General features: G+C 41.3%; 1 protein-coding gene across 1 annotated transcript; it reads left to right on the forward strand.

The window, feature by feature from the left end:
- Positions 1 to 1,041: 1,041 nt before the first annotated feature.
- On the forward strand, positions 1,042 to 24,752 carry LOC133502510 (LHFPL tetraspan subfamily member 3 protein-like). The gene is made up of 4 exons (XM_061823384.1): positions 1,042 to 1,850; positions 21,724 to 21,960; positions 22,244 to 22,270; positions 23,506 to 24,752. Exons 1-3 carry the CDS (start codon positions 1,424 to 1,426, stop codon positions 22,258 to 22,260), a joined length of 681 nt encoding a protein of 226 aa, XP_061679368.1. The 5' UTR covers positions 1,042 to 1,423; the 3' UTR covers positions 22,261 to 22,270; positions 23,506 to 24,752.
- The last annotated feature ends 232 nt before the right edge of the window (positions 24,753 to 24,984 follow it).

The following is a 24,984-nucleotide window of genomic DNA, read 5'->3' on the forward strand; positions in this document are numbered from 1 at the left end:
CCTCAAGTAGCTTCTCCTTTTCTTCGATTATCTGTGGCTTTTGCTTTCTAATGCCAGTCACTCCTTTGGGAATACTAGCTGCCATTTATTACATTTTTATTCTTTCAGATAGTCAAAATACTCAACTTAGCCATACAATGCTAGCAAGAGCTGGAACAAACACACATCGCATTTCCAAACTTATATCCACTGTGGTTCACTTAACTTTCTTTTTCCTTCGATGCACGGAGCACCGCTGTTTTTCTTTGTGCCCACGGCAAAGAAAATACTGGAAAAATAACAAAAAAAAAAACTTTCTTGAGAAGCAATAGCGAAGGTGCGGGCTCACACTATGAGCATGCACTGGCAAACTGTGAGTGACTGCTTGACTCGAAGTGAGCACCGGCTCGTCTCGGCACCACCCTGTGCGCATTTGTCATAGCTTCGCTCGAGTGAGCCACCAGATCAACATGGGTTTCGGGTGTTCAGAAACCGAGAATTGGGTCAAAAAGTGAGGTAGTTTTTACGCAGATTTTTGAGTCGAAACCCGGATTTTTTGTGCAACTACCGAGACGTTCGAATTCCGAGCTTCCACTGTACACGATGACAGGAAAATCGTCCCTTCTAAAAGTGCAGGTACTACACCAAGAATGCCACTTTTTTGCCCCAGGGAAACGGGCCAGTGCTTGAGCCCCATTTTGTGTCTTATCTATGCATGCCCCTACACGGATGAATGGATGGATAGTTGGCAGTTGTGTTGCATTGTACCTTCATGAAAACCAATAGGAGCACCTCTCAGTCTAATTAGCATTAGTAAAAAATGTTGAATGAATCTCTCTCCTTGTTAATCAAAGCTCAAGTTATTTTTCTCCTTTTTTTGGGGGGGGGGGTCGTTTTCGATCGTAATTTATTCACTTCATAAACGTCCATGAAGTGACATTGCAGGGGGGAACACACGTTTGTCTTTCCATGTCTATGTGTGTCAGCGTTTCCACCAGCACACACATTTCACGCCCCACCCTCTCCGACTGCGAGCATCACTGCTGACCGACGATGCTGTCATCAAACCGGAGAATAAAATCCGATTGAAGGACCGGCGGAGGCCTTGTCGTTAATTCTTTGATTTGTGTGGTAGTATATACCGACGCTCAGTTGTTGACTGTCTGCTGCACGTCAGCGCGAATAGGACCTCGCTGGGGCTGCAAGGACACTGGCGATGTGCACGTCTGACGGCGACTGCACGGCGCAGGAGAGAGCGAGCGTGCACGCCCCGCTGGTGTGATCGCGGCTTCATCGGGTTTCATTGACGGGGACTACCGCCTGTTTCGACGAGATGATCGCGCGAGGCAAAGGCTGTTGCTGTGCCGCACTTGCACGGCCATAGACTCCTCGACTCTTTTTCTCTCCAGCTTTTGCACCTCTTCCATTTTTTTGTGTGCATACAATGATACCCGCCAGCGCCGCATCAATGTTACCGTCTGCAGAAGCTGCCAAACTGTACCAGACCAATGACGTCCGAAACTCCCGCGTCATCGGACTCCTGTGGGCCATATTCACCATCCTGTTCGGCATCGTGAACGTGACCATCTTCTCGCAGCCCTATTGGATCGGCGATGGCATGCACACGCCGCAGGCCGGGTACTTCGGCCTCTTTCACTACTGCATCGGGGACGGGGCCAACAGAGAGCTGGCCTGCCAGGGCAGCTTCACCGAGTTCTCCGCCATCCCGTCCAGAGCCTTCAAGGCCGCCTCCTTCTTCATCGGGATGTCCATGATGCTGGTGGTCACCTGCATCGGCTGCTTCTCCCTCTTCTTCCTCCTCAGCACCTCCACCGTGTACAAGATCTGTGGCTGGATGCAAGCTGCTGCGGGTAAGGCGCACTCAACAAACTCCATGCCTGTGAGTCCATCACTGTACAAACCAAAGGAGATAACAGCCATCCTTATCGTACGGAGCAATAGTCAAATACAACACAATACAATGCAATACAATACATATTTGGTGTACTGTATTATGATTCCTCACGATGTCAATATATTTCACTGCTACTAACAGCATAACTTCTTTTGCACCAATTGTACATTTAAAAAAATGTACATCTATCTATCTATCTATCTATCTATCTATCTATCTATCTATCTATCTATCTATCTATCTATCTATCTATCTATCTATCTATCTATCTATCTATCTATCTATCTATCTATCTATCTATCTATCTATCTATCTATCTATCTATCTATCTAATCTAATCTAATCTAATCTACCTGTTCATCATCCATACATACTGGACTCTCCTTGGCTCAGTTAAAACCGCCCCAAGCACGAAATGAACTTGAGATTTATTTTCTGTAAAAAGGAAACTGGTGCACTACAGGTTTCCTTTGGGGCTCTCTGGATGGCTCTCCCAGGACAAAACCCTCCATGTTAGGTTAAGTGAAGATACAAAATCGTTCATATTTCAAAATGTTGTCGATATGTGCCCTCTCTGTAAATGACTGGCTGAAAAAAAGAAAAATTAAATAATGTGCTCTAGGGTCAACCTGTCACCATCGCACAACTTTGGGTAAGTGATGTTTCTGTAACATTAACATTATAACATTGTTAGAGCTACAAATAAATGAATACATAAATAGATAAACAAAATTAAGGCAGCACAGGAGATCAGCTGGTAAAGCGTTGGCCTCACAGTTGTGAGGACCCAGTTCGATCAAGGCCCGCCTGTGTGGAGCTTGCATGTTCTCCCTGTGCCTGCGTGGGTTTTCTCCGGGCACTCCAGTTTCCTCCCCCATCCCAAAAACATGCAACATTAATTAGACACGCTAAAATTGCCCCTAGGTGTGTTTGTGAGTACGGCTGTTTGTCTTGATGTGCCCTGCAAGTGGCTGGCAACTAGTTCAGGGTGTACCCCCCCCCCCCTGCCCGTTGACAGCTGGGATAGACGCCAGCGCTCCCCGCGACCCTTGTGAAGATATGTGGCAAAGAAAATGGATGGATTACTCGCAAGAATTGGTCAGTTCCGAAGTTCTCCAAATTATCATTACCAGGCTCATTTTATTGATCAGTGCATACAAAAAAAGTTTTCTTCTCCATAGCACTGGTGTCATATAAATGAGTGACCAAGACATCGCTTTCATCCATTTTATCGTGTCATGCTGATCCAGCTGGCACATCTCATTATTTTAAACATGATCAAATGTTAAATAATGGGATGGTGGTCAACTGGTTAGCACATTGTGGTTAGATTGATTAGATCAGACATTGTTAGAGCTTTAAAAAATAAATAAATAAATAAATAGATGGAATTTAGGCGGCACGGTGGTGCAGCTGGTAAAGCTCACTGTTCTAAGGACCCAGTTTCAAATCTAGCCTTGCCTGTGTGGAGCTTGCATGTTCATACTTGGATAGCAGGACACAACATACGGTATTATAATGATATATGTTATGTATGTACTCTTTCAATTTTGAATTTCCTGAGCTTATGTGCATATTTTTCTCAGGTTTTTCTTCTCTTAACACTCCTTCACAAGACAAAGACAAGTGCAAAATTGCTAGCTGAACTAAGGTCTCGTGGAATTTTTTCATGTCCCAAGTGTCAAACAATCATACCACAAAAGATACAATAATAACCAGATATAGTACGGTAGAGTCTTACACTTACTTCTGCATTGTACTCAATCATAAATTTGTACATAAAGATTAGGAGTCCTATTTTCATGAATGGCGTAAATCCCGTGCGGCAGGTGGTGAAACTGTGCATGAGTGGCAATGTACAACGTTGTTGGTATTTTCTTAGACCAGAATATCACAGGAGATCCGCGAGTTGGCAGGCTGTCCCACTGTGGGAATCTATACAGGCCACCTCAATCAAAGTGGCTCCTCTCATTCCCTTTAAATGTGGTGCAATGACAGTTTCACAAGTGAATAGCTCTGTGTGGAAGAAGATGATGTTTAATCGCAGTGATTTAACATGAGTGGAGCATTGATATTGCTGTGGAAATTGCCGTTGGCCGGTGTGGCAAAACACAATGTGAGTGGGTATGTTCAGTAAGTACAAAATGAGTTGGAGATAAGTGCATCAATTTTCTGAGCCACTTATCCTCATAAGGGTTATAGAAGTCCTGGAACCTATCCCAGCTATCATCGGGCAGGAGGCGGGGTACACCCTGAACTGGTTGCCAGGCAATTGCAGGGTACATAGAGACAGACAACAGTCACCCTCACAATCCCACCTCGGGGCAATTTAGAGTCACCCATTAATGCACGTTTTTGGGGTGTCAGAGGAAACCTGAGTGACCGGAGAAAACCCAGGCAGGCACGGGGAGAACATGCAAACTCCACACAGGCAGGTCCGAGATTTAAACCGGGACCTGAGAACTGTGAGGCGAACACTTTACAGCTGAGCCACTGTGCCACCTATATTATATTATATTATATTATATTATTATATTATATTATATTATATTATATTATATTATATTATATTATATATACGGACCTCAGTATCTGTTTGCCTGCGCTCCTGATCAAATACACCCAAATCACGTTAGACTAGCGGTCTAGCCTACAGAATGGCAGTTTGATGTGATATCAGGAGGTGTAATTTTCATTTCCAGATTTCTTTCTGCCCCCAATTTGTCCCTGCCCTAGTCACACACTCCCTCTGCTGCACCAGAACACCCAGTTTGGCCCAGAATGGTCTACCAAATGGGCAAACACTTTCAGAGAGATATGCGCTCTTATGAAAAACAGGATCCACCTGCATTTGCGCTCTGCCAATTAGACTCCATGGACTCCGTTCCCTGTGAGTGGTGCACTGACTAGATAAATGAATTTTCAGTGGGGGCTGCCAAGACTGGTGAACCCTGTCCAGAAATACTCTTGGAGGTTTGCATGTAATGTTGCAATGATGGGCGACCTGCACACCTTTTAGGACATCTACAGCTCTTACAACAGGTGCGGTGACATATAGATGTCAAGTCATATTTTACTCCTGATAATCAAGAGTTTTTCAAACAATACTAAAGATGTTGGGACTCGTTCACCAAGAAATAACTACTACTATTCTGTGTTCTTCTAAAATCTCAACTCCACCATTCAATGAAGGTGATGGTGAACTGGTGTCATACAATTGAAATTCCAAGATTGTAAAATATGACATTTGCTTCTAGGAGTAATTTTTTTCTAGAAGCTTTACAGATGAGAGAGGTTAAGCCGTATTACTGAATGTATAGCGTGGGAACCCATTTTGAATGGGATTGAGTACAAGAGCTGAAACATCACATTTTTCATGCACCGTTTTTATTGAGTGCAGCTATATAGTGCATGTGTACGTAATTTTGTGGCAAGTGAATAAACAGAACAGTCATTTTAATGATATTTATCAGTATGATTTTTACATAGCTGAATTTCCCCTGAAAATACAACTCTCCAGTTAATATTCTAATACTATCCCTCAAGGGATTTTCTTTTTCTTTCTTCTGGTCAAAATAAGGAAAGGCACTATTATTGGATGTCTCAAAGTTTATCCTGACCTGATCCTGCGATCCTGCGGTGAGGGGTGTGTTACGAATGCTTCCCGATCCGCTCGGTCAGGGCCAACAATCGTGAAAGTAAAACCTGTTCAATATTTACCAATCGTAAACTCTCGTGAGTGGTCAACACCATGAAAAGGAATACTGCCAAATCATTTACACCAATAAAAATGACATGGAGGAACGTTTGTACCTGCAATGCAGTTAAAAGTGCACTGCTGGTTGATAGGGGAGGAGAATCATGATTTTCAGTGGTGATATCAATGTGTGTGGTGTGAGGTGTTGGTCGCCACATAGTATAAGAACAATAAGCACTTTGTTTTTCCTTTTCCAACACCATGTGTTGGCTCTCGCACATTCATAAAATTGTACACTTCTTAGGCATTCACAGCAAAAGATTAATTCAAAAGTGGTGACAGTTGGACGACAATCCCATCACCGTCTGTTAGTATTGTCCATCCAATGCGTGCGCTTCACGCAGTTCAAGAGTTGTTTGCATTGTTGAGGCAGCCAGCATGAGGTCTTATTATGCGGAGCGGTTCCAGCTCTGCGTGGTTTGACGGGCCAAATTAATGCATTAAGGCTGTTTTAATGAGCAGGCCACTGCTGCGGCGAAGAGATGAAAGAGAAAGCAGAGAGGAGATAGTCTGACCATGACACGGTGCTGATGTCTAATGAGCGAGCCTGACTGCTTAAGACTGTCGAGCGGCGGTCCTCTTTGATGAAGCTCCAACTGCCACTGCCTTCTCTTACCTCCTCTGTGGAAGACTTGTGGTGAGCAAAGCACTCGTGGAGGTTTTTGTTCTAGCCATCCATTTTCTGAGCCGCTTATCCTCACAAGGGTCGCGGGGAGCGCTGGAGTCTATCCCAGCTGTCAACGGGCAGGAGAGGGGGTACACCCTGAACTGGTTGCCAGCCAATCACAGGGCAGATTGAGACAAACAGTCGCACTCACAATCACACCTAGAGGCAATTTTGAGTGTCGAATTAATGATCCATGTTTTTGGGATGTGGGAGGAAACCGGAGTGCCCGGCAAAAACCCACGCATGCACGGGGAGAGCATGCAAACTCCACACAGGTGGGTCCAGGATTGAACCCAGGACCTCAGAACTGTGAGGCCAACGCTTTCCAGCTGACCCACCGTCCTGCCGAGGTTTTGATAAAGCATAGAATTTAGTGTAACATGCATAAGTATTGTTGCACCACATTGTTTTAATTACCTTCACCACCGGAGTTGTTTTTGAAATATATATATATACTTTAGGATTGTAGTTGGAGCAGCTCAAGTACCATAGACAACTGTTTTGACAAAACATCGAGGTCACACTGCGTGTGGTGGCCAAGTTTGCGCCTCTTTTCAATGCTGTACGGAGCTGAAATATTCCTAAGGGCAAGTAATGATAAATTCATACAGTTTCATAACACTATTCTCCTGAGATTTATTTCATGTAAGAGCTCCTTTCCCGAAAAGAGGGAGGGGGTGATTGTGATGTTCAGATAAAAATGTTGTATTTTTAACGTAAATACAGACCATACAGAAACACCTGAGTTCTGTGCAGATGTCTTGAAAAAAAACAAAAAAACAATGAGTGCTCCTGTGTCCATTTGATGGAGTCCGATCTTTGCCCGTGCAGTTATTCCTGTCCACTCATCAAAGCCCTCTTACCTTATCCCCTTCTGTTAGTTTCACATAATTTCACCCATATGTGCATTTCTCCCTCTTATTTTGACTTCGTAGAATATCCTTTTGAACTTCAATGGCCCCTTGTTACTCCTGAAAACACATCTATTTTCCTTGGTTTCAAGAGAACGCAACGTGCTGCCTTATTCGTTATTTACACGCTCTTTGAGGTCAGTCAGAATTCGTTCACAGGCATGTGCACAGCTCTCACACGCTATGGTAGCCTTTTCTCTAATCTCAATATTGAGTCATACGTGCAAAAATGCAGGATATACGATATGCTTTGTAACATCAGCAGAAGAAGATATGCGACTCCACACATTAAAAATGTTTACTTTCAAATAACACCAAAAAAATCTTTGTTGACTGTTAAATCCTATTTATCCAAATGAAAGCCTGAAAAAAATGATACAGGAGCAGCATGGGTCATATTATGGTGTGTCCACTCTTCAATATACTGTAGTGACGCTTTACATTATATGAATTTACACAAAATTATTATGACTGACCAACCTCATATATTATTGCAAGCACCGAAGGCTTAAAGCCAGCATTAATTTGTCCATCTTTGCAGAAAATGTGGACAAGCCACAAAAAAAAGCTTCAGTATGTGTGTCTTGTACATTTTCTTAAAAACATTCCACCGAATGAGTACTATAATCATGACACAAGGCCACAGTCTCAGTTGCTAACTGAAGTACGTACATCCAAATGCGTTAATTGACGACAAAGAAAAAAAAACAGTTATTTGACTTAAATGAGGAAGAAGTTCAGGTAATAACTGCAGTCGCGGCCATTATCTACGCTGGTTACACTCCACAGACATAATGCTGCAAATTAATACTTTCATTCCCAATCAGGCCTGTGAAAGCATTTGTGAAGGTTCATTGGAGAAACGTCTGATGTGTCCGATTGTGTTGTGTGTGTTTGTCATACTGATGCGTTCTGGCCATTCACGAGACAGTTGGCCAGTGCTGAACTCTCGTCCGAATGGAACTAACGATTAGTAGATCGATCAAATGTGTAGCGATTGAAATGCACAAGTCGATATTTGCTGGCTTTGGGCACAATTGCAATGACGAGGCTTGTTCCTGCAAGACACTTCATTCGGTACACCTGCACCTACAAAGTTAAATGTGATCCGGTACAATAGCTGTGGCTCTTGCTGGTACTGTCACGTGTTTTTTTTTTTTTTTAATTCTTTTTGGAAGAACAATCTGGGTATGCACATGCATAGCAGTGACTTATGAAGCCACACCAACACGTTGATCTATTTGTATGTATTTGTAATGGTCACCTCATTCAAAGAGGGGAATAGAGTATCAAGAGCACTTTCCACTGTACGCAGTGCAGTTCTACATGAATCCAAAATTAAAAAATTTGCGTTTCCGCCACAGTTATTCATTTGAAATGGGTAAATGGGCTGCGATTGGCTTGCAACTAGTTCAGCGTGTACCCTGCCTCCTGCCCGTTGACAGCTGCGATTGTCATGAGCAAGGCTTGGCCGCTGCCGAGAGGGGCGTGGCCAGGCCACTGCTCTGGGCGGTGACACCGGTCACCCCTCACAGCTGTTTCGCATTGGGACTGTAATTAGACCTGTGTTTAAGTTGGAGTTTTTGTCACTGGCATTTGCCAGTTTGTTGCTTTGTGTTAGTGAGCTGCATTCACTTCCTGTGGGACTCTCCGCTATACGCGTAAATTAGAGTAACTCTAGTCACAGCGATTCTGTGCCCTTTTGTTTGATCCTGTCTTGTTGAGTTGTGAGTTTGCCCCATGGTCATCGGACCTTGCTGCATGTCTTTTGGATCCCCCCTCGCCTAGCGTTTCTGTACCTCTGCCTTGTCGAACTGCTACATCGTGTATGACCCAATTTCCGGAATAAACTACATTGAACATTATGCCTAAGCCTCGAAGCCCTGCATTTGGGACCACCCCAGTACCAGAGGTTCGTGACAGGGATAGGGTCCAGTAATCCCCTTGTGAGGATAAGCGGCTCAGAAAATGGATGGGTAAATGGGCTTTCACTTGTATTGTTCTTTCCTACCTTCAATGCCACCTTGGGACTCCTGTGGATATTTGTACCAAGTTGTGTGAAGGTTCATTCTCATGTTGCAAACAACACATTGAGTCAGTTGTAGTGCTGTAGCTACATGCGAGAGAAGATGGTGTTGGATACCCACTGGGGAGATTTATGTAATGCACAAACTGTCTGTTACTATTACACTGCGATGCAACTGGGCATTTCACTCTTCACAAGCAGTACGTATATAGTACTTTGCCGTTGGGAAATGAGAAAATGAACTCGTAAACCCTCAGAGGTGAACAAACCACCACTAGGTTCAATATTTTTGCATATTCAGGCCTTTTACTTTTGGGCTTTATCAAGTGTTACACAATAATATGGTTTAGGGGAAAAATCTGCTGCAGTGCAAGTCATCAGCATGTCTATGTGCGTGCAGCACGAATATGCTACGCCCAGTTCGGCAGGATTAAGTATAAAAACAAGTCTACGGGGTGATTTTTGAAATGAGAGGAAAATGAATCCCCAGCAGAATCTCTCACTCACCCTAAGTAGGCCTCTCTTGACAAATATCTTCTTTGAGCAAGAGACAATCTCTGGCTGTCACATGGCACGGAGAATGATCATAAAACTGAATAAGGTAACAAAGAGAATAGAAACAACCTTAAATTGTTGCCAGTTGCTTTTCAGATTCAAACCACTGTCATTACATTTCAAAGTACTGTGCAACATTTTCTGAATTATCTCATTGAATTGTATCTGAAAAAAGCGCTCAGGTTTCCTTTTACTTTCATCATCAAAAAGAAGATTTTTTTTTTTTTTTTTAAGAGCAGCACTACTTGTATACAAATCTTAAAGGGCGAATGCGATTGTTTTTTTTTTTTAATGAGCAATTTGTTCAATTTGTTGAGGTCAACATCACAAATATTCAAAGACAGCAAAAAGCCTTTTTCATCAGAACAAGAGCAATCCAAGCTAAATTACAGTTAAAAAAATACAACCCAAAATAAAAAGTAATTAAAATTAAAATAAATAATTGAATAAAACTAAGATCGGCATTTGTTTCATTATAGCTTTCATTTCCTCTTTTTGCTTCCCTTCAAACATGTCCATCACTTCAGTCATGGTTTTGAAATTATTTTTCTTTTCACAATGGTTTCTTGTGCATCCCCGAAATCCACAAAACTCCAAGTGCACTCGGTTGCTTTTTGTTGTATCATAGATGTCACAAACATTTCTGAATGGTTCAGACACGCACTGCATACTCGAAATCTCTTAGCGTATGTGCTAATCTCACACACTGTAAACATGGACATACTGTACATACACACACCAATCAATTTGCATATTCACATTTTATTTTTATTTTACTCATCTTCATGCTCTGATTTAAATAATCAGAAGTTACTCACCATTCACAGAGTACTAGAGTATTTTTTCACTGTGTACTTTTTACTCTTAAGTGTTTTTTGCCAAGGACAACATTTTACTTAATTTGAGCTGCATTATTCTCATGTAACAGTACTCTTACGTGAGTAAAGTATTTAGCTATTTTCCCCCCAGTTGTGGGTAAATAGAAAATAAGTACATGTGCTTTTTTTAGTTTATGTTATGTCAATAGTGGCGCGGTGGACAGTTAGGGCATCTACGTCACAGTCCTGAGGTCCCGGGATCAATCCTGGCCCGCCTGTGTGGAGTTTGTGTGTTCTCCCCGTGCCTGCGTGTGTTTTCTCTGGGCACTCCGGTGTCCTCCCACGTCCCAAAAAAAAAAAAAAACATGCAGCATTAATTGGACACTCTAAATTTCCCCGAGGTGTGATTGTGAGTGCGGCTGTTTGTCTCTATGTGCCATGCGGCAACCAGTTCAGGGTGTACCCCGCCTGCTGCCCGATGACAGCTGCGATTGGCTCCAGCACCCCCCGCACACCTCGTGAGGATAAGTGGCAAAGATTAATGGATGAAATTCATGTGTCAATAGTAAAACACAGTTCAACAGCAGCGTTGTGAGGATAAGCGGCTCAGACAATTGATGGACGGATGGTATGTCATTACACTTTTGTAATGTAAAGTTTGTTCCTTGTTCCAATAAAAGCCGAGGAAGATTGCACTAAATGACAAAAGGTACAATGAACCTGTTCAATCGCTGGTTGCCATTCATACAACAGAATAAGTCATACCTTCTTGCAACTTTGTGTTCAAATAAACTGGCCCACATTTCACGTAGCCTGTAAATGTTTCCGTAAATAGAGATGAGATCATCATTATTTCTATAAACAGTTTATGTGACATTTTTGCTTGGTGGTATGCCGTCAGATTTTTCCAATTTAAAATATGTGACTTGGTTCAATAGGAAATCTGAGGTCATTCTACAATTGCTATATATTGCTTTTTGAATAACATGCCAGAAGTAATCATCTGATAAGTGAGTCATTCTAAATTCTGTGGGTGTTCTGCATCTGTAGACCCTGAACTGCTGGACCTGTCAGTATTTACACGAGTTTTAATGATGTTTTTGATCCCCATTCCCTTTGCCAGTGCTTATCCTCAGTGGAGGTCTACAACCTCTTTCTGGACCTGTTACATAAGCTGTAGCTCCCTCCTTTTCCGAGCTGGATGTGTCTGTCCCGCAACCCGGCCCCTAACTCCCTCTCCCTCACCTCGACAGCACTAGTTCGTGTGCTAATAAGTAGTTATTTCCTGTTAAAAGACAGATTAGGTAAGGTTGTTTGGATAAAAATATTTTAATACTGAATTCACTAATTGCAAGATGCATTTTAGTTTGCTTGGCGTGGATTGTTGGGAGACAATAAATTACATATTCATGGATTAAATAACCATCTTATTTAACAATTATATCTGTCATAGTGTAGGCGGCAAAGAAACATTACTCAAACATTCCTTTGACGCTTTCCTTTTACTTCCTCTACTGCTAGATTCAGTCTTTTTGTCATCTGATGAGTCAATCGTGAAACATAATCACTTAATAATTCGAGCCTTCACTGTCACTGCAGCCCACCAGGATGCATAATATTGCGTGGTGGAACGGTGGAACAGCTGTAGAGCGTTGGCCTCACAGTTCTGAGATCCAGGTTTCAAATCCTGGCCCCACCTGTGTGGAGTTTGCATGTTTTCCCCGTGCCTATGTGGGTTGTCTCTGGAAATTGTGGTTTCCTTCCACATCCTAAAAATATGCATTCATTGGTGAGTCTAAATTGCCCCTAGGTGTGATTGTGAGTGTGACTGTTGTCAGTCTCCATGCACACTGCGAATAGCTGGTAACCAGTTCAGGGTGTATCCCGTCTGCTGCCCAATGACAGCTGGGATCAACTCCAGCATTCCCATGACCCTTGTGAGGATAAGCAGTTCAGAAAATGTATGGATGGATAATATTGCGCCATGTACATGTATTTGGAAAGTTATGCTGTTGTCTTTGAGCTTGATAAGAGTCCAAACTGTCCAGGGTGAGGAGCGGCCCCCACTTTCTTTTTCTATGGACTCATTATTTCGACACACAGTTCTGACTGGAATGACTCCCTCATAGTCTTAATCATTTTCTGACACAGGGAATTAGAATAATTTCTCATGTACACCATTTGAGAATGTTATCTAAAGGAGATGGGGTATCCTTCCAGCATACTGTCGCTTAATGCAAATGTGAGAGTCTTAGAGACAACCAACTTTTTCATTGTTCGTCTACAAATTATTGAGTGGGTTTTGTGAATTAGGGTGTAACAATTTGGATAACTGACCTAATAAACATACCAGACACATTCTCCACTCATGACACGGCAGCTAGGCTGGGCTAAGACCCACCTGTATACCGATGTTTTTTGTTTTTTTTTTTTATATATATACATACTGTATATCTACGCAGACCTACTAATCTGTCAAAACCACTAGGTAATCAAAAGTGCAGTGTTGCCACTGACTACCGTGATTTTATCTGTAGTAGCTTCTGATAACCAGCACATACTGAAATGTTCAATAGAGAAAAATAACATAGGGTAAGAGATGTTTGGTTTTCTTTGACAGCCAATCGCATGTTCGTTAGTCTAGGAGGCTTCTTGGTCGGTTGCATTCTGTTGCAGATCACAATTTAAGACTCTCCGATGATTTGGGAAAAGTAGGCTTCTCCCAAAAATGTGAGAAATTTTTTGGGTGGGGTTGAAGACGTTAAGTATTTAAAATTTTAATCGCGACCTATTTCGGACCTTCTTATTGGAGCAGATCCGCTATTAACACGCACGAGATCTAAGGATAATCTTGCAGGATAATCTAAAAATTTACGCATTTTACGTCTTTGTATTTCAGAGGTCTGGTGGTGGTGCTAGCTCCACAAGTAAAAATTTGATCAGATTTTTATGGGTTCTTACTTTATAAATAGAGATATACTGTAGATAGATTAGCCATGATGGTTTCAATGCTAATGCCATTCATTTGCAGTTTGGAAGTACAATGGTGACAATTTCCCGAGTTTAATTTTTTTTTTCATGCATATAATTCACCAAAGATTGTTACTGTAACGAAAGCCAAGGCAGAACACTCAATCCCAAAATAACCTCCATTAGATTTGGATTTCTAGCAATAATATCAGTGAACTTCGGAAGTAGGCTTATTTCTGAAGTCAAATGTCAACATTAAGTTTAGCATATTTTAGTAATTAGTTAGTCATTGTGATCGTTAATTTAATGTGCAGCATGCCGCTTAAATTAATCTATCGATTATATCCTATAAAGGGAACAAGAGAAGAAATGCTAACATTCGTCCAATGGAGTCTTTTGGGGGGGTTGTTCTTTTTTTGGGGGGAGTGTGACAGCTCACCCGTGTCATCTAAAGAAATCTAATTAAACACACTACAACCAGAAAACAGATTCAGAGATTTTGTAAAAAATTCAAAGAGGAAGGCAAATAGCAAAATGTGCTTTGCATCAAAGGCGGTGAATTATTCATTCTTGACATAATCAATACCAGCTATTCATAATCCAACAGATATCACTTTTTCCCCACACCTTGTTCCTTAGCATGTTTGTAAAAATAGCTTTATGTAATTGATTTCATTTTCGCTTACACGTTATTCAATCCATTTTTACTCTTTGCCATCAGTAGATAAAATCACAGAAATACACTCTCCAAATTTTGTTGGATTTTCGGTACGTTCCCCTTTATCGGACAAATTGTACAGTCTCGTGATTACACCCACTCTGCCGCATGCATGAGTGTGTTGTGAGAAATTGTCCAATTTCACTTGACTGGTCCATTTACTAGAACTAATGACAAGTATCGTAAATTTATTGTTTCTGTGCCATACAATGGTAGAAAGATCAATTCAGTGATAATTCTGATGAATAATGATAAATAATAATGATGATACAGTATTAATGAATATATGGTGATGATTAACCTACGAGATGGCAAACAGTACAATGATACCTGGATTTATAGTTACTAGCTGTCTTGTTATTTGAAAACTTGATTTATTTATCTATTTATTGATTTATTTTTGTTGAGGAACAGATTTATTGGCTCTGGCCAAATCCAATCTTGAAATGGTGCCACAACGCTAACAAATGATGCTCAGAGTTCACAAGTCAATGGGATTTTTCTTTTGCTATCGATTGGATTTGCTACACCCTTTGTGCAAATGAGCCAATGCGCTGTTGCCAAATCTGCAGTACCATCTGCCGGTCTGCTGTCAGACTCTCTTGCTGCGCCGTTTGAGCGTCATCTGCCCTAGCTACATCCTGTTACATAAGCAGCTGTTGGCTTTACTAGAATTTCTCAACCCCGTTTTTCACTCGCATGATCCTAGTGTTTGCAGGATGGCAGAGAGACAGGCGAGGTGAGTGCATTAACGACAGAAAAGTATAAAGGCTTAAAATAGCCATGCCAGAGGGTATTTGGGCATATGGCGGCCAATGCTTTTGATGTTTGCGTGGTGGTTGCTGCTTGCCAGTGGCTCCATGCAGACAGACAGACAGACAGACAGACAGGGGTGGAGCATGTCACCCTGCATGCGTGAGATCCATCTCTCACCACCTCGACCATCTCCCGCCCTTGCTAATCTGTCTCTCCTCCTCCACAGTATGTGCCTGTCCTCAGTGAGAAAAGGCAAGAGGCATGAGGCAAGCCTGGCATGAGGCCATCCTCTTCTCTCTGCTACGACTGATTATGTTCTTTCTTCTGTCAGCTGTAAGGCTACTGCTGCCGCCGAGAATGAGAAGAAATGCTGCTCCAGTAGGAGTGGGAGGATGTGAGATTCCAGATGTCATGGAAAAATAATACCCCTAACAAAGTCGGACACCGGGTTACTAATGACTCTGTTTATATACAAGTTCAGGGATGTACAAAATTTGGGGAGGAAACTTACCTCTAGTTAAGTATTATTTTGGGTTTTTGAATGGTCTAGGTATGGACGAATGGTAGGATCTAGAGTAAGTTGGCTTCTACCTTAGCTGCATGATGATCATTGACTCGGTGCATAATACTTGGATGCAAGGTAAAAACTAATCTGCTCCACAGCAGAAGGTTGAAATCTGTTCTAGGCAGAAGTTCTGCCGCAACATCCTTGATCATTCAATCAGAAATCTAGTCATGTTTGAGGCTAATGGAGTAAAAAAAAAAAAAAAAAAGTAATGAAATTATTTTATTTTTGGCAAAAAATACTATTTACAAAATGTATGTTATTTATTTAATTGCAGTGTCTCTAATGAAAACAACAAAGTTGGAGTAAAAACATAAAAATAGCTCTCAACAGTGAAGGTTCCACCGATATGCACGTTCAGCTTATCAGATGCAACCAGCAGCCGCATGATTATGAATGAAAGGGGGTGCGCCTTATTTGTGCAGAACATTTTCTAAAAAAAAAAAAAGAAAAAAAAAAAGAAAAAAAACAGACAGAATGGCACCCAGGATAAAAGGGAAACTGCTAAAGTGCACTTTCAATAAAAGAGCGGAAAGATCTATGTTGTGCGACCATCACTGGCGCAATGCAACTGAGGTCGGCACTGGATCTTTGTTGATGTTTTGTTTTGTTTTTTACTCTTTATTATACGGACAAAAATGAGGAAGTGATCGCTAGTGATGCGACCGAAGCAATAAAAAAATGTTCAAGCGATATGGGCTGCTGATTGGCCAACAGAGCAATTAAACTTTTAAACGACAATGTGACTTCCTACTTTCTGTTTTCTGAACTGACGAAATAAAAGTTTGCCTGGATGAGTTGGTTGTGCCAAAATCAACCAAGGAATCAGTAAAGAAATAGACAAAAGAAAAACACCGGAACCAGAATTTCCCCATCATGATAGATTCTTCAATGAAGAGCTGTCGTCCTATTCTCCTCCTTAATTAAAATTATTGGGCAATTAACTTTAATCATATTTATTTTATTTGTAAGATTTGCCCAGGAACTCAGTTTAACAAATATGTGTTTTCTTATTTTGCTACCCATCTATAAAGTATATTGGGTCTTTCATTCAGCTGAAGTGGTGCAAATTTAGAGTTTATGTAAGCGGATTCTCCACTTCTGGAATGAGTGAGTTTCCGTGTTTGTGGATGAGTTGACCGCAAGCCTATAATTTTATTTACATTTTTTTTTTGTTTGTTTGACTGCATGAAGGGCCGCTTTGTGCTTCTGTTCCTGCCACTTTCTGTGTCTGGAGTCACATGAGGCCAGCATGCAGACAGCAGGCATGTGCACAGTATGTAGAGCACATTCTATGACTTGTCATGAGGTTTTTACTGCTTATTTTTGTTCTCCACTTCCTCCCCTGGTGTTTTCGCTCCATGGCAGGCGACTATTCTTCTTTCTCTGCCTCTGCTTTATCCTTTTGGGTCATGTAAAATTCATGATGGCACTGAAGCCGTGCTGCAGACAGCCAGAAGGATCTTCTACAGATCTTGTTACTACTCTAGTAAAAAAATAACATGATGCTGAAAGAACTGAACCATTGATTCTCTTCCTTTTTTATGTGAGTTCATATATCTAATATACTCTAAACTCACCAGTCGCAAGCTTAGGTCCTTATGTGCAGTCTAATGATTTAAAAAAAAAATAAAGACTATGTAAAAATAAGATCTTATTGATTCTGCATCTTCAGTCTTCACTTTGCGGCAGCACTGTTTTCTGTCTGTCTTGAAAATCTCCTTACTCTCACTAAACTACATGCACACTACACGCTTTTCTTCTTCCAGCTGGTACCTCAAAAGTGTCCTGATTTTTTTCCAATTCCTCATTGCACTATTTTTAAATGAGGAGGGAATAATGTTCCAAACTGAGGCAGCGGTAAAGTGGCTCAGTTTACATGTGAATTGACTGTTTTTATAGAGCTCGTGCACGTGACGTCACCATTTTCACGGTGCCGGGTTAGGGTTAGAGCTGCTCGACATCATGGGAGACATTGAACCAGAGGAGAATATTTACAATACCCAAGACCTGTTGTGCTGTTAGTTGTCACAACAGATGAGACAGATATTCAAAGAGATAATTCTATGGAATACCTGCTGAAAAGACCAGAAAATATCCATGGATTTCGGCAATTTAACATGATGGATGGTGCCAAAGCAAAATACACACACACTTGTGCAGCAATTGCTTAATTTCAAGTAGGAATTATTCTTAATCTCAAATTATGAGGTATTTATAATATCAAATTGACTCATTTGAGAACAATGCGTATTTAAAAAAAAAAAAGCTGTCTGCTGCAGAGGTTTAAGGAGGTTAAGGGTGGCTGCAATTGCTTCTGTCTACATTCCATGGAGAGGACTCTGTCCTCTTTTTTTTTTCAGTCATAGTTAATGAATGTGAGTTTGTGTAAAACTAGGGGTCATTTATTTAAATATTGGTATTTGTATTGAATACTAGCTGAAAAGATTGATGGTTTTCAGCAAATGTTAATGTGTAGCTCAACACACTTCCGTGTTCACAAGCAGTCTCCCCATTGAGAACAGATCCAGCAACGAAGTATTTGCATGCGTCCAAACTTTTATACGCTTTCAAACTTTTCTGTGTACATCTCGACGACTTACTGACCAGATCCATGTGTCGATCCAGATGTCCAACACAAGCTGAAGCGAATTCAGTCCACTTTCTTATTGGCGAAAACATCGACTTTGGCATTAAATATGGGTTTTCTATGCCAATTGTCTCTAATTTTTCCACGTCCCTTCGTTTATTTTCACATTCTAAATGTCTAACAGTATCGGACAAGACTCTGGGCGTCGTGCTATAAGACATATTTTCGTGTCATCTCCAACCAACTTAGCATTGACCAATGCTTTGCTAGACCGGCAATATGGCCAGTCACGTGATTTTAGTGACGTAGGTGGACGAGCTCTATATTACCTGTGTGTTGGAGTTTTCGCGCTAGAAAGTCTCTCAAAGAGGCCATTGCTCCACCATGCGAAAATCCGCTGTATTGGTGTATTAGTGACAGGAACACACATTTAGGTAAAAAGGGGGCTATTGCAACAGAGACAACCCGCTGCGGGCTCCACTTCTGTCTAAAACGAACAACATCTCTCCAGTCACAATGCGTGTGTGTCAAGACCCGAGCCGGGGGCAGAATCATGCACAGGATTCTAGAGGACATCTGGCAGGCTGTGATACCATAAAGTGAGTGACACGGGGCCAAGTACACAGCCCGTCAGGTCCGACTTACATCTCACATGAATGAAAAGGTCTTGTTGTCCGGTACCACCCGTTGGAACTCCCTTTTTCATTCACTAAGTGTGGCTCCAGCGAAAGGTTCAACTCCACTTGCACACTTTTTTTTTAAATCAGCAAAGTTAGCTCCCTGCCTCCTTCCCTCATCGCTGGTTTTCAGGATTTAAATGGAGGGGAAATGGCGTGTTCATGGCTCTTGGTGAGTCTGCAGGGTGCTCGCTGTCAACCTGAATGAGAACGAGAGTCTGAGTCTTTGCTCTGTGAACTAGCGGGCCCACATGAATTGCTTATGACAGTTAGAGCCATGGGGGACCTGGAGGAGGACGCTCTGCTCTTTTAAATTTGTCTCTTACATGCATTCCTGTGTCATTTCCTTTGGAGTCGCTGAAGCATCTTGAAATGTCCCCTGTTGTCATTCAGGATTAATATACACTTGCAAAACGGTATGTGAACCCTTTGGAGTTACATGGATTTCGCCATAAAATGGTTATAAAACGTGATCACTGCTTCATTTAAGTCACAACAATTGACAAACACAGTTTTCTTCCACTTAATACCACACAAACAATTATATGTGTCCATGTTTATACTGAACACAACATGTAAATATCACAGTGTAGGGAGGAAAATGTATCTGGACCTTTGGAGTTAATAAGTAGTTCAGACTCCTTTGTACAGTGGCCCGCAATATAACAAATTGTGAAACACTTGCATTTTTAGGAAACAAATTAACAAAAGTCAAAATCCTTTGGCCATTTCAGGAAGTAAATGAACCAAAGTCAAAAGACTTTTACAAAAGACGAAGCACCCTGAAAGCCAATGTCCCATTTCACAGGCGTTCTTAGAAACTGTGTGCCGTCACTAGCAGTTGTTTTTAGCCAAGCCGTTACTAGCACCGCCAACTTGTGTAAAAACAAACCAACAAACGGAAAAAACGGCGATTCGTCTGATCTTGTCCAAAGCTCCTACCCTTGGTTACACTTCGTTTGGTGTCAGGTCCTCTCATAAAGTGTAAACTCAAACAATCTCTGCCGCTTCCAATTTCAAACAACCTGCTGCAGACCGCATTCTCAATATTTCTCTCATATTAGTTTAAGATAACCGTGTTTGTCTATGGATGTCTATGGACTTACATGAAAACACATTTTATGGCCAATTTCGGTAAAAATTCAGATAACTGAAAACCTTAACTTTTTTTTTTAAATATACAATGAAGTTATTCCCAACCATGGTGTCATGGCACATTGAAAGGGTACTGTCGGAATTTCAATTAATTTATCTGAAAATGATTATTTATGAATCACAAACAGATATTTCTTCATCTATCTCTGCCAATGACTAATAGGAACAGGCACAATGATTAAATGTTCCTCCAGTTAATAGTATAAGGTGCAATAAATGTGTGTTTTCACCTGTTGCCATTGATGCAACAGAATAAGATGACTTCCTGTGAATAGAGCTCGTGCACGTGACGCCATATTGCCGGTCAAACAGAGCTGCTCGACATTGTGGGAGACGTTGAACCGGAGGAGAACATTTACAATACCCGAGTCCTGATTTGGTTGTTACAACAGACGAGACAGATATTCAAAGTGATTATTCTATACAGTGCCAGCTGAAAAGACCGGATGAGATGTGGTGCACCATGAAATTTCTTTATATGCTTGAATGAAGTTTTGGGAAACTGGTGTAACTATCTTGTATTCTGAAGGAGTTAATTTGTAATTTGTTTGGTGTAATTTATTGATTTGACCTTCCTACAACTGTCTACTGGATGAGGCTGAGTAGTACAGTATATAGTTTCTTCAATGGATTACAATATCAGTTTCAGCCTAATGCAATTGTGTCAACAGCTTGATGTGAAGAGCAATTCATTTAAAATGGCAAGTACTAGAGAGGAGCCACAGCAAGAAAAATTGATGGAAATCAATGCATTGCATTTAAATTTAAAAGGGATGTCCATAAAAGAAGTTAAAAAGGTGCTAAAGAAAAAATTTCTACATAATCTATGATAAGGTTGATAAGCAGAAGCATTCGTACCCAAAATTCAGCAACGTGAGAGTAATGGCAATAACTGTGGTTTTTTTTTTTTGTTTCATTACCAATGTGGAAATGTGGCACAGTCAGCTTCTTCAGATCTTATTTTACAAAGCAAGAGAGTTGAACCCTAAGGCCAAAGTATTTGAAAAAAGGGAAATGTTTCATTCGATTTCAAAAAGGCCTCTGATCTTATTCTCCTGCTCTGATTCAAGACAATTCACCATCACTCTGGTCTCTCGACAAATGGATCAAATGATTGCTTGAAAAGCCAAGTAAGAAAATCAAGTTGTGTGGCTAAACAAAGATTCAAATGTCCTGACCTGATTCATTGTTGTACCTCTATAAAACATAATTAAAAAACCCCTTGACAGCCGAATGGATAGTTTTGGCGTGAACACAAATGGCAGAGCAACCCATGTTAAAACATAATATTACATTACTCACAGGCATATATTCTCTTGTCCTCTGTGAAAAATGACAAATATGATTGCCGCTTACAAAGTACATACTGTAGATGTCTGACTGAAGAGAACTGGGGACTTATTCATTTCTGTCTGTATGACGGAATTATATTAGTGCCAATTGGCCAAGGCAGCCACACCAGCAGGAGCATCACAACAAATTAATTTTGAAGCATTAAATCATTTTTACTTGTCTTTGGCAAAATGCCATTGAAGTATTGCTGACTTTGTTTCTCATGAGTCTGTATTCACATCCCATCCTATTTCGTGACTTTTCGCCCTCCTTCCTCATCTTGCGCTGAAAAATGTTCACACACGCTGCCGTTCTTCTGCCCCCGCATGCAGGTGTGTGTCTGGTCCTGGGATGCATGATCTACCCGGACGGCTGGGACAGCGACGAGGTGCGGCGGATGTGTGGGGAGCAGACGGACAAGTACAGCTTGGGGGCCTGCTCCATGCGCTGGGCCTACATCCTCGCCATCATGGGCATCCTCGATGCGCTCATCCTCTCATTTCTGGCTTTTGTCCTCGGGAATCGACAGGACGGCCTCATGACGGAGGAGCTGTTGGCTGAGAGCAAGGGTGAGCATCAATCATCACCTAATAATGATATTATGTAGGAATGACATCCTCTTAAATGTTCAAATCCTAGCAGACAGCACAAACACTGTCTGCTGATAAGCTGTTGTTTTCTGCACCAACTAATTCAGCACTGCTGCCCTCTGCTGCTGCATGTGAGCAATACAGGCAGTCAATGCGAAAGATGCTTTCGGCAAAGAGTGAACGTGGGAGTCTAATAATAGCATGACCTTGAGAACGTGTAGATGCATTTTAATGTTGTCTCCATGTTTCTTTTTTATTTCAGAGGGAGGCAATGCTTAGCAACATTTTGGTGAGTAAGGAAATGTGACATTTGGATCATTATGTAATTATACACTACGAGACATAATTTGGTAGGCATGTCTTAGTGATGTTAATTCAGTTCAACTGAATTATATTTATATAGCGCCAAATCACAAGAGACGTTGTCTCAGGGCACTTCACACATGGAGCAGGTCGAAAACCACACTGCTCACTGAATCCACTCAACAACTGAACCCATGAGCAAGCACTTAGCACGAGCGAAAGAGAAAAAGCAAGAGCAAGTGAGACCCATTTTTCATAGAGGCTACAACTGCACCCAAGCACAGAAACTGGCCTACCCTGATAAGTTTCACTGCATGTCTTTGCCGATTTGAAAGGCCAGTCTGTATCGAGTTGGACATATTGGAAACTGGAGTGCCCAGAGAAAACCCACGCAGGCATGGGGAGAATATACAAACTCCACATGAACCCCAGTCCGCAGAACTGTAAGGTCACCGCTCTAACCAGTTGGGTCACTGTGCCGCCTCCCCTGAATTCAGTTGTTGTAATTATTGGAAGACTTTCATTTTGTCTCCCCAAAGAGCTGGCTGGTGCTTTTTGACCTGCAAAAAAGTGTATTTTTATTAAATGTCTTCAAATGCACACTGCACATTCTATGGAAGTAAACATGTGGCACCAGGATTTGAATTTGAAATACCACAGAAAACAGGATTTGAATTTGAAATGTAAAGTGATCACATTTTCAATAGTTGTATTTCAGTGTAACTTTGCAATGTTAACAATTCACCTGGCGACAATTCGCTTTCTAAAATTCTGAGTCACGTAACGTCACATGCGAAGAAAGTGTAACTGTGGTTGGCTGGGTGTTTGGTTCTGACCTGGCCTTGTGGAACAAATGATGAATTTCGGACAGTGAATTGTAGACAGTTGAATTGTTAACATTGAAAAGTTAGACTGAAATACAACTATTGAAAATGTGATGACTTTACATTTCAAATTGAAATCCTTGCTGTGGCATTTCAAATTCAAATCCTGGTCGCACATATTTACTTCCATAACATTCTTGTTTTACTCTGGACATATGTCCACAAAAAAAGTCTTTTCATTGCTAGTGAATGTTATTCTACACCATGCATGAAAAAAAAACCCACATGTCACACATTAAACTTAGCTTGCTTGCTAAGTAACTAGACTACGAAATGATGTAAGTTTTTTTTTTTGAGGACGTATTGTATTATTAGTTTAAATTTGTCGTACTTTCAGGCTCCTGTGACCCACAGAATACTTGAGTCAACATCACACGCCGGAAGGGAGGAGAGGAGACCCACCTTCTTTCCATCAACTTGCCAAAAACCTTCAACTATCGTCCTCTCCTGTTTGCCTGCAGCCCCCTGACGTACACCGAGCCCATGTAATACATCCTCAACCCAGATAGTCTAGCAGAACAACCCCCATTGCATTGACGGACCATGTCAGGGGGCGTAGACTGTTACTAGATGACAAGTGTGGACTGAGCAATTCTTGCAACAACATACACATCATTATCCGATACACACATGCATAGTGTACTGTATAACCCTTTTACTATACTCTATGTTAACGCTGATCTGTATGTTCCACTGTTAATATCTGTTTCACAATTTATCCAGGCGAGACCAGAATCCATGTACAGTAGATTTGAAGAGTTTGTTTTCAAAATGAGACATAGGCATTTTTTTCAGATTTACAAAACTCGCGCCAAAATTATCCATTCGGAGCTGGATAATTTTGGCGCGAGTTTCGTAAATCTGAAAAAAATGCCTATGTCTCGTTTTTGAAAACAAACTCTTCATTTGTTGTGTTTCATTATTTTATGTAAGGCTTGACAATGACAAAAAAGAATTTGAACCATTTTGTTTGTCTTCCCCGGTTCATGTTTAACAAATATTCCATGTAGATTTAAGTATGTACAGAAAATATGTTAAGATGTTATGAGATTCAATCCCTTCTATGCCCCGTCTAGCTCACTTTGCACAGTGCTTCGGTTCTGTTGTTTTCTCGTATTGAACTCTCCTATCTACACTGTGATGGGGCTGTTAGCGGACTGCCTGTTGCAGGATGTGTAGCTACTGTGTGAATGTATGACCTAATGAGCACATGTGTGCACGCTCGTGTGAATGTGTCTCAGTTTGTATACTATACGATAGTACACACGCACACACACACACACACACACACACAAAGATTTTCTGTTGTGTATCTATTTTAATGTCTTCTGCTGTTTGTGTTTCTCTTTGACTCCCCCACGAGCTAACTAGTGAGCGCATACAGGGTAACAGGATGCAGTCTCATCTAACGGTGTGGCTTTTGAGTAAAGTTGAGATGAAACAGATTTAGCGTCATCTGTTTTGTGTAAATAGGAAGACTGTAGACACAACCTATAGGGTGTTATCCAACACCAATTTAAGAGATTCCTTTAAGAATATAGCAAGACTTAATAAAGATTTTCACTCTATCACTGTGCTGTTTTTTCCCCCCCCCCGGGCCTCTGTATGCAACTGCACCGTAAATCCATCAATGAATAATGTAAATAAATAAATAGATCATCCTCAAATGTTCTTATTCCGCGGCAACACGGTGGATCAGCTATAAAGTGTTGGCCTCACAGTTCTGAGGTCCAGGGTTCGATCCCTACCTCGCATGTGTGGAGTTTGCATGTTCTCCACAGTGCCTACATGGGTTTTCTCCCGGCACTCCGGTTTC

The sequence above is a fragment of the Syngnathoides biaculeatus genome, chromosome 6 (genome assembly GCF_019802595.1).
Source record: "Syngnathoides biaculeatus isolate LvHL_M chromosome 6, ASM1980259v1, whole genome shotgun sequence".
Lineage (NCBI taxonomy): Eukaryota > Metazoa > Chordata > Actinopteri > Syngnathiformes > Syngnathidae > Syngnathoides > Syngnathoides biaculeatus.